Below are 14,362 nucleotides of genomic sequence, written 5' to 3'. Positions count from 1 at the left end.
GTTACAACTTTGGAGAGCAGCTGGATAGGAAAACAAAAAGCCAAGGAAGCTTTAGGGTCCGCTGGGATTGCAAGTAATCAATCACCAAAGCAGGTTCCCAGGATTACTGTAGGTACATAAAGCCACCAAAAGGTAATTCCTACGGTGAAATGTTGATCTGCCTCCCTTCGCAGCTCTTCACACTAGGCCGTTGGCTGCTTATTCATACCCCAAGCCTTCTCAATCCATGCAAACCTTTCCAAGCAAAAATCATTTGCAAGAAATGACCGCTACATACAAGCCGTGTGAAGAGTCCCACATGAACCCCACCAGCCCTGAAATCATGAAATCTCTGCTGAAGTGCACAGTATAATGACTAGGAGAAAAGGAAAAACCCCTCCCAGGGGAGAGGGGGCCTGGGGCTCCATCTTTACTCCATGCACAGAATCACAGATCCATCAAGGCAGGGAATGACCTGGGACATCCTTGGTGACAGCCTCAGCCAAAATCCCAGCAGGGGTGTCTACTGCACACACTCTAGCTAAGGCAGGTTTTCTGGGGGGCACCTCTATAAACACCCGTGAGGAAGAACAGTCCACCACCTCCTGAGGAACTGTCCTGCTGGCAAACAGCTCTCACAGTCAACCCCAAACCACTCTTGGTAACAGAAAGCCCTGGCTCCTTCATCTTCTGAACAGGCCTGGACAATTCTTTCCTGCCTGCAGAGTTCTCGTCTTCAGGCTAAAGAGACCCAGAGCTTCCACATCCTCCTTCCAGGCCCCAGATCACCTCTGGGACTCCCAGTACACTCTCCGCTGAGCCTGGGACCGCTGCCCACCCAGAGCTGCCCAATATATCCTCCCTGCAGCCCGACCAAGGTAAAAGAAAGAGCACCTCTGGCTACTCTGGCTGCTGACACACAGAAGGAGCCTCAGGTTGCACCACTTTTCCTTCTCTCTGATTGGGTTGGTTCCCATCCAAATGCAAGACGCTGCCTTTGTCCCTGTTGGACTCCCCACCACCTGCTTTGGCCTCTTCTTCAGCTTGTCAAGATCCTCCTGAACTCTGATTCCCTCCTCAGATGTTTTCTTTTCTACCTCCACAGTTCAACCCTGGGCTATATTTGTTCTTCTGCTGGAACTCTCCCATCTTTGTGTTGTCCGCAAATATTTTGTAATGCCTCCTCCAGGCCATTTGTAAACATGGAGAAGAGCCCAGGGCCGAAAGAAACCCTCGCATAGCCACACAACAGCACTAATTGCTTAGACAGCTCTGGGTCCGGCTAATCATAGGATAATCCAGCAACATTTTGCCAGTTTTTCCATAAAAAACTCACCAAAAACTTCTTTAGTCACCACATCCACAATTCTCCTGTGGTCAACTGAAGTTTCAGTAGCAAATATAATTTGTCATGATTTGTTCTTGATAAATCCATGCTGACATCTGCTAAGCAATAGCATTCTTTTCCAAATGCTGACTGCTTAATAATTTGTCCTCAGATTTTGTCAGGACCAACATCAAGCGAACAGGACTTATCTAGGAAACTCCTGCCCTCCCCCTCCTCCAAGCAGGAGCAGCCTGCCTTTCTCTCTCCTGCAGACCCAGCTGAAACCCTCTTCGCTCTTGGGAGACTAGTTCTTTGTACTTTGAAGGCCTTTCTGACACATTCAGACTCCTGCAAACTTCAGTTGCTGCTGTTGCTGCTGTCCTCACCTGGGGAATCAGAGAATCACCTTGGTGAATTGCCAGCAGCTTCCCCGGGATCTTTTGGTAAGGCCCCATGTGTGACAGGATGACACTTGCAGGAAAGGGGGAGATCGCAGTAAAAGACTGCTTTTGTCAGTCTGACCCCCTTGTCTGCCCCAGAGGGAGATGGCTACCACCCAATCCTGCTACTTCTTCTACAAAATTCAATCGGAAACACCCAGATAGACATCAACTCCCTTAACTGCAGAAGAGCTAAACATGCTAATCTGCATCCAGTGCCAGAGGCAACTAAGCTGGCTGCCCCCTCACCCCCCCCCTCACCCCTCCACCACATGCTGCATTATTGCCAATGTCGGGGGTTCCAAGAAGTGCGGCAGCAACTGCCATCACCCCCCAGAACGTAGCGGTCCACTTCAGGTTGATTCTCCCAAGCTGGCTCTGGGCCAGAGGAGCCAGCCCCATGGCCAGGGGAGGCTGCAAGGAGGCCACAGCTGCTTTCCTGGGCCCAGAAATACCCTCCCCCCAATTTGGCTGCACCCATCTGGGGTGCTGAAAGCTCTGGCGGATGCAGGCACCAGAATTTAACTCAGTGCAGAGCAAATGGGTGGGCGAAGGGAGGGGTCCTTCCACCAATCCGTTTTTCTGGATGATCTGAGAGCGAGAGGAAGCTCTTCTGGTCTCCCCCTCCCCATACTTTCTGGTCCCCAGTTTTCCATGAGGGCTGTGCTTATGTGACACACTTGGCCAGCCAGTCATAAACCCAGCATGGCATCTGCACAGCACTCCAAGGTAAGATGATTAGATGGCTGTGTGGATTTGTGGTTCAGGAGGTTGTGTGTTGTGTTGAGGGGGCAGCAGCCAGGCCAGGCGTTCTCCATCAACTCCCCTCTCTCTCTTTCTCCAGCATGAATCAGTTGGTTGGTCACACCCTCGCAGCAGCCCCACCTGCCCCCTCCCCAAACAGGTTGCTCCCCACCTTCAATCTTTCCTTTCCAGCACTGAGAAGCTTCTGAGCCAGGAAGCTCCCCAGCTTCCTGCCGGCTTTTCACCCAGCTTTTTACAGCAATCCTGCCTCCTCTCCCCTCCCCCCCCCCATCTTGAGGGGCAGCACAAAGCCTACAGCCATGACGGGCGGCCAGGTTGGACCCCCTCTTGGCTGAGAAGCAGAGCTTCAATAGCAAAGCTGCAGGAATCTTCCAGGAATTTGGCCACCCCAACCGCATCGTGGCTTATGTGCTCACATCTTCCGAAGCATGCAGTATTAAGAGGCCACGGAGGGCTGAGGCGAAGCCAGAATGAGCAGTGTCACCTCTTGCTGTGTGAGCCATTAACTGGGCATGTACACCCACGCACAGACACACCACTCGGAGGAAATGTCAGAGTGGAACCAATCCGAAAGCCCCCCCACCCCGAGGCCTGAGTTTGAAACCACGGAGCTGACAATTCAGCTGAAGCCGTAGGGCCAGCAAAAATGAGCCAAGAAAGAGCTGCTTCTGCAGGAAGCCTCCAGTCTGGCCAGAGAGGCCCCTCGACCACCTGCCTTTCTGGCACTAGCCAAAGCAGGGGAGGGGGAGCGTCATGGGCAGAAGGCAAGGAGCAGGGCCAGCTGTTGACCAATGAAGTGGCTGCCTCAGGACTGGACAGGTAGGTTCTTCCCTGGCACCGGATGGCCATCTAGGGCAGAGGCGGGCAGTTGTTGGACCAGATCAATTTCAGACCTCCCACATTTGTTGAATTGGCTGGACAGAGTCCCTGGCAACCCCTTTCCTAGAATCCTGGATCATCTCAGTTCTGTTGGAGCCATCACACAATGCAAAACGCCCTGGACTTTCCTGACCCACTTCCTAGAAGCCAGGACAGCTGCATACAGGAATCCTCTTCTGGGTGCTCCAATGCTCCCCAAGAAAGTCACGGCCACAAATTCCTGGGCTGGGCTAAAACTAAGCACTCTGGGCAGCAAGACCACAGCCAGAGGAGAATCCCCACTCCACTGAAGAATGAGGGGTTTGTCAAGGGTTACAGGACCTGCCCACAGCAGGTTTCCAGCCCCAAGCACACCAGAAACACTGAGCCCCACTTCAGGGAAGCCAAAGCAGACGGACTAAGCCACGTGTGACACAAACCATAGCAGAAGCAAAGAGAGCTGCCCCAGGGGTGGCCAGCAGCCTCTCCCTGCAGCACACACTGGCTGCAGCTCCCCCACAGTGCAAAGGGACTGGAAGCAGAATTGGCCCCTCCAGACTCTGCACATGACAAGTAAGGCAGCTTCTGGCTTGAAGCCTCTGTCCCAGGGGCCACGCTGGAGGCGGCTAGGTGCAAACTGCACATCAGAAGGCGAAGAGGCGCCTCTCCTACCCCAAAGAGCCACAGGGACTCTTTCGGACTCCAGGCAGCAAACACAGACACTAAACACACATCAAAGCTAGTCGAAGCAAGTAAGGATGCAAGTAAGGACTTCTTCCTGCCTCTTGTCACCCACCTGGCCCTGGGGAAGCCCCTGTTTTCAGGGCATCTCTAACATCTTCCCTGGTGCCCTTCGGGAGTGCTAAAAGGTAGGCACACAAAGTGAGCGGGCAGCTGAGCAAGGAAGGCAGCCATGGGCCCCCCACCCAGCAAAGCTCAGCACCAACGGCCACCCCATGGAGCCTCCCTGGGCCCCTCTGCTCATCAATGCCCAAGACTTCCCAAGACAGAGAAGTCCTAAGGGTGCAGACTATCCGCCTCCTCCTCCTCCTCCTCCTCGAGGCTGGGCTCTCCGGGGTCCCCCTCCTTCCTCAGCTTTCAGGGCCCCAGCAGAGCCTTAAACTTGGAGAGGGCCAGGAGAGCCTTGTGCAGCCAGCTCCCCCACAGGCTCAGGAGCCAGCCGGGCAGCCTTTTCCAGCAGCTGCCAGCCCCAGAGATGGCACCTTCGACCCAGACCACCTGCCCTGAAATCCCCCGGGAATCCGGGAAGAGGCAGCCGTTATCTTCAGGGCTGAAGCCGGGCAGCGGAGCGTCGCCAAGCCAAGCAGTGGCCACGCTGCAAGGGGGAAAGAGAGATTTCCAAGCGGTGGGCACCAAGTCGCTGGGGGGGGGGGGGGGAGTCTGTCCCAAAGCAGCCAAGTTGCTCCTCAGCCCCAAGTTTTGCCTGCTGGTCCACCCCCCGTCTCCCCCCAGCAGCCGCTCCCTCGGGGCCCCCTTAAGACACGAAGAGGCTCCTCGGGGCAGGCGAGCAACCGCCTCCTGCCCACCCGGGGCTGCTCCCTCCAGAAGCGCCGGTCCCAACCACGCCCCGCACTTCTCCGCCCGCCGGGCCGAGGTTGCCGAGCCAGCTGCGGGTGGACCCGGTGGTCCCCGACCACCGGCCACCGCTCGCGGGCGGGCGAAAGCAGCCGAGCCGGTGAGCCTCGCCACCTTCGCGCGCCCGACGGGCCGGCAACCGGCTGAGAGCCGAGCGGCCCCGTTCGTTTTCCGAGCCGGCCGGCTGTCCCCTCCACACCTGCGGACAGGCGTGGGCGCCAAGCGGCTCCTGCTGCGCGCGGAGGCAGCGACGGCGCTCGAACGGCCCGGCTGGAGGGCGGCCGGCGCCGCGGAGCTCCGTGCTTGCCGCCCAGACAGCCTCCCCACTCCCCGCCCGCCCGCCGCCGCCTCACCTGTACCAGTCGAGGCCGTGGCCGTAGTTGCGGTCGAAGAAGTGGGGCTCGGTGCCCACGGCGCGGACGTCGGGGTGCGCCCGGAGCGCCTCCAGCAGGGCGCGGGTGCCCCCCTTCTTCACCCCGATGATCAGCGCCTGCGGCAGCCGCTTCTCGCCACAAGCCGGCGTGGCCGTGGCGTCCGCCAGCTCATCGGCGGGGGCGGAGGTGTTGGCGTTGCCGCCGCCGGGGCTTTCGGCCGGTCGCCCGGGGACGGCGGTGGGAGGGCTGATGGCGGCTGCCTGCGCGGCGGCGGCGGCGTCAGCCGAGCTGCTCCGAACCGGCACCGCTTCTGCTGCTGTGGAGCCCGGCGGCGGCGGCGAGGAGGTCGGGGGCTGCGCGGGGCGGCCGGGGCGGCGGGGGGCGGTGGGGCTGGCAGGGGACGCGGCGGGGCTGGGGGAGCCCTGGGCGGCCAGCGGGGAGCGGAGGGTGCCGGGGCCGCTCATGAGGCTGTAGCAGGCGTAGGTCAGGCAGAGCGAGAGGCTGCACATGCAGAGCAGCTTGCGGGCGGGGGGGCCCTTAGGCGGGGGGGCCATGCCGCCTGCCCGCGCCCAGCCCCGACCGCATCGTGTCAGCCCGGCCGCCGCCCCCCCGGCTGTAGGGGCCGCTGCCGCCCTCCCGCCCCGCCGCCGCCGCCGCCGCCCGAGGGGAGCCCCGCATGGCACAGCCGCCCGCTGCCTCCCGCCCGCTGCCCGGGCGCCCCTGGCCAGTGAACCGCACCGCCGGCCGGCCCAGGCTCCGCGCCGCGCCAGCTGCCCGAGCAGGGAAAGTTTGGGCCGGGGTCGAGGCGGGGCGGGGCCAAGCAGGACGCAAGGGGCGGCGGCGGCGCTTCGGCTGCTGAGGGCGGCCGGCCGGCTGGCCGCCTCCGTGAAAGGCTGGCGAGGGGAAGCCCCGCCCCCCGCCCCGAGCTCCGCCAACCCTGCGCAGGCAACCTTGCGGGGGCGGGGCGGCGGGCGGCGCGGGAAGCCGAGGCGGGCGACGGGTTCCGGGGCTCGTGCAAAGTGCGGCCTCAGCTGCAAAGACCCGCGCGACTTGTGCTCCCTGGTGCAAAGGGGATCTCGGCCAGCCTCCCCTCCGCCGCTCTCCCCGCCGGCGCTGGGCCGCCTCCTGCCTTCTCCGGGAGCCGCGAGGGCTGGCGGCAGCCCCGGCCTCGGGAGGGCCTGGCGGGCAGAGCTTGGCCGAATGGGGCGCCTCCCAGCCCAGCGTCCAGAATGCTCCGCTGGATCCACGAAGCGCCCGGCGAGGAAGGCGCGTCAGGCGGAAGGGCTGGCAGGTCCTTGGCTGGGCTGCTGGCTGCTTTCCTGGCCTGCAGATGCAAGTCAGAGCTGCTCTCGGGTGGGCAAGCCACGAGCCGCCCTTTGCTCAGCAAGGAGGCTTCCCTTCTGAGCTGCTGCTGTCACTGGAAGCCTCCGGATTGTGGAGTCGGCTGCCCCAGACCCTCGTGGGCCGAAGTGGACAGGCCTGCCTCCTGCTGCTGGGTGGGGCAAAGAGCTTCTCCGGGCAGGCGAGGGGGATTGGCGGTGGCCCAGGAGCCCCCCCCTCTTCCTTCACCTTCCCATACTGCCTGAGTGGGGAGGAGGGGGTCAGTAGTCCTGCTCCCTCCTCCCCCACCAGCTCCAGGCTCTCTGCAGTTCTTCCCCCTTTGATTATCTCCTCTGACCTGCAAAAGAGGTCAGGACGAAAAACAGCCTGAGACTCCCCCGAAAGGCCCAGCAGAGGTAGGTTTGAGCTGGGGGCTTCCAGGCAGCGGATCCCTCCTGGGCCTTCCATCCTGTCACTCAAAGTGCCTCTCATCAGCAGCCCCAAGGACTTGGGAATCCAGCCAGGAGGGTTGGCAGAAAGTTCCTTTTCTAGAAATGAGAGAGAGGGCGATCAGTGCGGGGGTTTAATTTTGTAATTTACCCAGTATTCCTGATGGCCCTGCAACTTCACAGGTGCCTGGCCCCCTCTGCCTCCCCCCTCTCCAAGCCCATTGGGCCACTGAAACCGAGGGATTTGTTCCAAGCAGACCCACCCAATGGTTTGTTCCAGAAAAAAGCAGGAATGGAGCTGGTCCCATCAAGGGGGCAAAATATTTCAGGGCCTTCAGCTCTCCTGCTCTGGGATGGCTTCTTTGGCTTTAAAAGTCCCCTCATTCCCACAGATGTGAGCAGGTCCCAAGCTGGACCCGATTCAGCCTGTCCAAGGAACATCTTCCCAATAGGATGGTGCCTGTGTCCAGACAAGCCTGTCCATCATCATCCCATCCATTACGGAGTCTTAGGCAGCTGTCTGGCACTCGGACAATCTTCTCTGCTTCCAGAGAGAGAAGACAAACACTGCCGGGAGTCATCCATGTGCTGTTAATGTCCAGAGGCCTCAATATCCTTGTTCAGCCATTTCTTGAAGAGCCCCAGTTGCCTGGAGGGCAGGTAGAACCTGTGGGGGGTGCCAGATATAGAAATTGTCCCATACAAACACCCCCTCCCTCAAAGAGGAGAACACGGCCAATCAATCCTACTGTGATTGCCCTGAAGAGCTGCTCCAGAAGGATGCCCAGATTGGGAGGGGGGGGAAACCAAAGGGCCGCACCCCCCTGCAGGGTCTGGAAAGTTCCACAGTGACCAGTTGAGGACAAGGCCGGCTTTGGGCCTAAGCCTGAATGAAAAGAGCTGTTCAGAATCCGTCTCCTCCAAGTCAGCCTGGTAAGTCTATCTCCCAGAAAGGCCTTCTGGACAAACCAGGCCAGGAGGGAGCAGCCCATCCAAGGGAGCAAGCCGCCTAAGCCGAGTTGACTCTGTGGCTCATGGAAGCCCCGGTGGCACTTGCCACAGCCTGCTTCCATCTCTGGTCTGCAGCTTTTAGGAAGCTGGGGGAGAAAGCAGAGGGCAGGTTATCCCCTCTCCCCGAGAAATGAAAGGAGGCTGTTATCTACCATCCCGGTTCTACTTAAGTTGGGAGCTGGCATCCAAACCCTTCCCGGGTGGGGGGGTGGCAAGTACTGAAAGGTAGCAGATAAAAGCAAGAAGGACTAGGGAGGGCAGAAGTTGTGGACCAAGGGAACCATCTGCTCCAGAAAAGGCAGAGACCCTGGATCAGGCAGCTGCCCTGGGGTGACAGTGGAGAGGAGGGACAGAGATAGAAAATGGTTCATTTTTCCTTTTGAATTGACCATTTTGAGCCAGGCCTTTGATTGGGTAGATCTGGAACACATCAAAGTTAGTGGGACTGTCGGAATAGTTGCTTGTGCTTCTGAAGAGCCTGTAGAGGGGACAGGCTGGAGTGGAGGAAAAAGAAGGTTCAGAATAGAAAAAAAGGAGCAGCCCTTATAACAGAAAAATGACGTGAATATTGATGACCAGAAGTAGAATGAAAGACAAGGGAATCGAGACGGTTGAGGCAATGAGGGGTCTTCAGAAAAGCTGTGGGGGACCCATGAGGACGGGTCGAGATGACCAGGCGGCCACCAGGGTTGGGGACACCCAGCTTCCTGCCCCAATTCAGCAAAAGAAGACTGTCTCCAGGTGTGCAACCCATTGCAGGCGCTAAGAGTTCCTTGAAGAAATCTCTCTCCGATTTCACCGCAGCCCAAAGAAGCCCTTTGAGCCCAGCCACAGCCAGTCTTGGGTGCCACCGGTGCTCTTCGAGGTGGGCAGACGAGCAGCCCGTGGCCTTTCTGATCATGCCAGGGGTGGTGTTGGGAAGGGAAATGCGGCTGGCAGTTGGCGCAACCATCTGCTTCATGCAGCTTCCCTATACTCCAGTATTATCCATGAATGCCTCTTCATCGGACAGGCACTGCGAGAGCTGCCAGTGAGCCCAGTGGTGCCTTCCAAGCGAGCAGTGTTTGGGACCCTCTCCCTCAGTGCTGGCAGATTCATCCTTTGGCCAGTCAAAGGGTAAAGAGACCCATGGAGGAAGGGCGGCCACCAAGGTCTGGTGCAGGGCTTGTGAAGCAAACCCCTCCCTGTGGTCATCCCAAGCACAGCAAGAACCAATGGTGTCACCTCACTCTATCCCCGAAGCCCCCTGTGGGATAAGGGGTCTGAAGCCAAAGCCAAGCAACCCACCAGCGTTGTGCTGTGTGGCTGCCAAAAGCCCCTTGCCCCAGGGGGAGGGAAGACCCCCAGCCTCGGGGGAGGGGACATTCTTGGTGCGGAGCCCCCAAGTGCACCTCGCCACTTCATCCCCAAGAGGCTACGTTGGGCTGCAGACAAGACAAGCCGGGAGCCGATTAATTTTTTGACTGCGGTGACAGCTGCCTGCTCTTTTGGCCATTGCAGTAAATAAATGAAGCCTTTTGCAGCTCAGCAACAGGCAGGAGTCTTGCTTCATCTTGTTTCTGCCGCTGATTTATGACATAGCCGGTAATTTAAACATCTCTGGAGATCTCGGGAGTCGCTGCTTAGTACAGCATGGAAGGGAGAGGCTTCCACTCTTCTGGCAATAGCGCCCCCGCCTGACGCCCCGAGAATCTGCGCCCCGCAGGAGAACCCAGCCACTCAGGGAAGCTGAGCTTCAGCAAAGAAAGACATCTCCCACCCCACTGCCTTCCCCACATCTCTTGCAGGCTCTGGGGGGGCTTGGGGGAAGCCTTATTCTGCAGGGCTGGCCCAGAACTGTGTGCCACCCATGTGCCAGGGCAGTTGGGCCAAAGAGCCCTTCCACTGCCAGCCTGTCAGCCAGCAGGTGTGGGGGAAGCTGAGCTGTCCTGGGGAACCCTCAGCCGTTTTCTCCCTCGAGTGCGCCTGGCAGCAAGATCCAGGGAGGGCCTTTCTCCCAGCACCTGGTCCCCCCAACTTCCTCCATGCTTCAGTGCCAATCCCAGAGGCCAGGGCATGACCAAGCTGGCACAGCCTGCCTCCAGCTGGGTTCCAAAGCCTCCCTTGCAGGATGGGGGGCTGCCTGGCAAAGCTGCTGTCTGGCCAGCTCTCGTCCGCAGGTGAGCAGCACTGCTCAATGAAGAGCCCCCCCCCCCAAACCATGGGGCTGCACCCCATTGAGCTCTTGGGGCTTGGATGGGGATCATTCTCCAACTGTGGGGTTTTCCTATCCGGCCTATAGCCCCTCCTCTCTCTTCACTTCTTCCCTGGGCTGTAGGGTTCCAGCAGATGGGTGCTGCTGCCAGAGGTAGCCGGGCAGAAGGAGGTTGGGGGAGGGGGTAGCAGGGTCTGGATAAAGGTGGTCCCTGAAGTTCCCTCTGGTTCAGTTGTGGGCTTTCCTGCGTCCCCATCAACCCTACCAGCTTCCTTCCACAAATGAGATGGATCTCCTCCTGGGGGACTGGTAACACCCCACGGGATTGATCCCGATCCTGCTTCCCGTGGCTTCTTTCGCTAGTCTGGCTTGAGCCCTTCCCCACCTGCAGGCCCTGCAGATGTGCAAGGTTGCCTGGCCCAGTGGGCACCACTCTCTGATTAGAGGCCTGGAGGGCTGCAGATGGTTCCAGCTGCCCTCAGCTGGCTGGCATTCACGCTCTGACGTCCTGGCCTTTCCAGACTGAGCTCAGCTGGGGGAGGAGGAGCCCCACTTCTCATAGGCCCTGAGGCTGCTTGGCTCATCAGTCCTAGAATGGTAGGATTAGAAGGGGCCTTGAAGGTCTTGTCCAGCCCCTGCCTGGGGCTCGGATGCCCGGATGCCCATGCTGCAGAGTAATGGCCGTGCAACCTTGGTGTGAAAACATTGGGGGAAGGAGCTCCCCTGACTCTGGGAGGCAGACAACCATTCCACTCTCTGCCACTCTCCAGCTCTCACCACCTGGACAGTCTCCCTTTTTGATATCCCTCTAACGCTTCTCCCCACTGGCTCTGCCCTCCTCTTAGCCCTGAGCCAAATATGCCCAGAGCCTCAAGAAGAAAAAGAAGAAGAGGAGGAGGAGAGTTGGGAGGGACCTTGTAGGTCATCTAGTCCAACCCCCTGCTCAAGCAGGAGAACCTATGCCATTTCTGACAGACTGCTGTCCTTCAAGCACTGGGAGACTATCATGTTGTGCATCCCCACGAGCTTCTCTTTCTTAGGCAAAAGAAACCCAGACCAGGAATTCCGGCCCAGCTCCAGGTCTTCCTTCAGCACACATGCAGCAATCCAGAGCTCTCTCTCTTCATGGCGTCACAGAGTTGAAAGAAGCTTTGGGGTCTTTCCGATCTAGGCAGACTGCGATCCTACATCCTCTCAGCCTCTCCTCTTTGGGCTGCACAGGTCCAGGTCCCCCGATTCACCTTCAGAGGGCTCGGCTCCCTCTTTTGCTGCCTTCTCTGCCTTCTTTCCCATCCCTTGGCATCCCTCTTGCCTTGTGGCAACAAATCAGAGGCCCAGAGTGGGAGGCCCCTGAGATTGTCATGGGACACTCATTCCTCGCCCAACTGGCCCAAGAATCCTTCTGTGCTGCATTCTTGCTAAGCTCCTGACCACGTTGGCTGGATGAAGCCCGGCTGCTCTTGGGATCCAGGAGCTCACCTGGCCCAGGTGGTGCATACGGAGACCTGGCCATGGGAGCTGTGGCAGTTCTGCTTGAAGGGACTTTGCCACTTCTGGATACAGCCCCCAGAAGGGAGGGACCCGATGCAGCCAACCTTGCTTGCTTTGGCTCGTAGGCTGGGCTGCCTCCAGCCTCCTTTGCTGCTCTTGGAGCTGACCAGGCAGCAGGTGAGATGCCTCCGACTTCCCTCCTGAAGTTATGGGTGACCCAACACTGGAGCTATTTGAGAAGAGACTGGACAGCCATTTGCTTGAAGTTGTAGAGTCTCCTGCTCGAGCAGAAGGTTGGACTAGAAGACCTCCAAGGTCCCTTCCAACTCTGTTATTCTAAAGGGCCTGCAAAATTCTGAATTATAATACAGTGAAATTCGATGGAAGAGTTGAAGATATCCAGCAAAAATGGAGGTTAGAGTCCTAAAAACCCAGGGGAGAAATGAACAAAGAGGCAAGATAATAGTGGATACTGACGGTGAACTGAGTGTGGTTGGAGATGGAAAGAGTGGAACATGGAAAGGGAAGATAGATGGAAAGGAGCTCTACCCCAGATTTCAAAAAAGAGAAGAATTGATGGATTTAAGGAGAGAAACTTTGACAAAAGCACTACTGATAACCAAAGATAAGCTGATTAAAGAAGCTGATGGAGGGTCTCGAGATTTTACAAGATATGTAAAAAGCAACAAGTTGCAAAGAGAAATCCACACAAATTTGATTAAGGAAATAACCAGAAGACTAATTCCACAAATGGCAAAAGACATAAGACTGCACTATTACTGGAAAGACACAGATTGAGATATGAAAACTAATAACAAAATATTAGTCAAATTTAGTTAAAATTAGAGCATTATGTTAAAAATGAAGTGATGATGGATATAGTTAGATAAATAATTGATAATGATAACAATGTACACATATGTATTGGTTGGATAAGAGGAAATTTGGTATGAATTCTAAATGGTGATCATAAAAGGAAGTTTAGAAACTCTGTTATGTATGAAAGCTTATGATATTTTAAAAAAGAGTAAGTTAAATTTAATTAAACTAAGACCAAAAATATATATGAAATGATGATGGATATTGTTAAATAAGTGATTGATAAAGTTAATAATGTAATATTTGTATTGACATGATAAAAGGAAAATTGGATATAAATTGTAAACAGTGATTTAAGAAAGGAGGTCTAGAAACTTTGTTATTAAACATAATTAATTTTTATTTAGAAAGTTATAAATATGTGATGTTGCTGGATGATATTGAAAATAGATAATGGAATGCCATCATGTGGTTTTGCTTTAAATTTTGGAATATTTTATATAAAGGGACGTAAAAACAATTATAGTCATATGAAGATTGAGGTATGATGATACTAAAATATATATATAAATATATTTGATTTAAAATGTATAACATGATATGAATTGTAGGTGATGACTGTGAAAGAGACGCACGAAAGCTCTTTGTAACCAATTGACATACTTTTTACAATTTGTAATGGAAGATTTTTTTTTTTAAAATATATTTTATTCATTTTCACATCCATTTTGCAATCACTTATATACAGGGTGTTTGCTATAAGAAAAGAAAAAAAAATGAAATAAAACAAAATAAAAAGAAAACACTACTCATCATTCACAACCCCACCTAACACTTCCATCCTCCATACACCCCATCTACCCCCTCCAACTTTCCTTTCTCCCTCTAACACTCCCCTCCTACTTCCCTTTCCCCTCAAACCTTCCTTCTCCCCTTACTCCCAGGACACCCTCCTTACATTCCCCTTACTCCTTCCTTACTCCTCCCTCTTCTTTCCCTCTACCTCCCTCCTTGGTGTATGCCTTTATTCGAGTGTTGTTTGATCTGATAAAATGAACCAAGGAAAAAAAAAAAGAAAAAAAAAAGAACCGCCGTATATAAATACATTCTTGTTCTTATTAAGACTATGTTAACACCCCCCCCACCCCACCCCCCACAAATCCCCATCCCTAATCCTCCCGACTTCCCAGGGCCCACACCTGGCACTACCTTCTGTCTAAAGTATCTTGTGTACGTATGGATTAAAAATAAAAATAATATATTAAAGGAAAGAAAAACAAGAAAAAAGAAAGAAAAGAAAAGAGAAAAAAAAACACCACTCTTTGTGTTGAGCTCAGCCCCCCATCTTTATCTATGCTTAAATAGTATAAGTCATTCTATCTATATTTTATTCTCGTCTCTTACTTCTTTGTTATTTACCCCAACCTTCTGTAGACTCTCCCGTTCCTCTTCCTAAACCTTATATTCCGATAAACATTTATACAGATTTGTGTAGGCATCAATATACAATCTAACCAAAAATAATCCCTTCCGATAAAATTTAAGCAACGTGGTTCATGCCACATATTCAAATATTACTTTACAGAAGAATAATCAAACTTTCCCTTCTAATAAAATTTAAACAGCGTAAATAATCTTTCTTAACCTCATTTTCAAACAATAATTCAAAATAATCTAACCAAGCTTTCCCTTCTTAGTAAAGTTTAAGCAGCGTAGATCAAGTATTACTTTACACAAAA

The 14,362-nt window shown here is 54.9% G+C and overlaps 1 protein-coding gene across 1 annotated transcript in view; it reads right to left on the bottom strand.

Moving 5' to 3' along the window:
• Positions 1–6,144, bottom strand: part of LOC116518086 (heparan sulfate glucosamine 3-O-sulfotransferase 4-like) — a 101,357-nt gene extending 95,213 nt beyond the window's left edge. The window contains exon 1 of the mRNA XM_032231337.1: positions 5,319–6,144. Coding sequence (XP_032087228.1) covers positions 5,319–5,893 — 575 coding nt within the window. The 5' untranslated portion in view covers positions 5,894–6,144. The remainder of the gene's footprint in view (positions 1–5,318) is intronic.
• Between the last annotated feature and the right edge of the window lie 8,218 nt (positions 6,145–14,362).

This window comes from Thamnophis elegans, chromosome 14, assembly GCF_009769535.1.
Source record: "Thamnophis elegans isolate rThaEle1 chromosome 14, rThaEle1.pri, whole genome shotgun sequence".
Taxonomy (NCBI): domain Eukaryota; kingdom Metazoa; phylum Chordata; class Lepidosauria; order Squamata; family Colubridae; genus Thamnophis; species Thamnophis elegans.
This window is presented reverse-complemented; position numbering and strand designations above follow the sequence as displayed.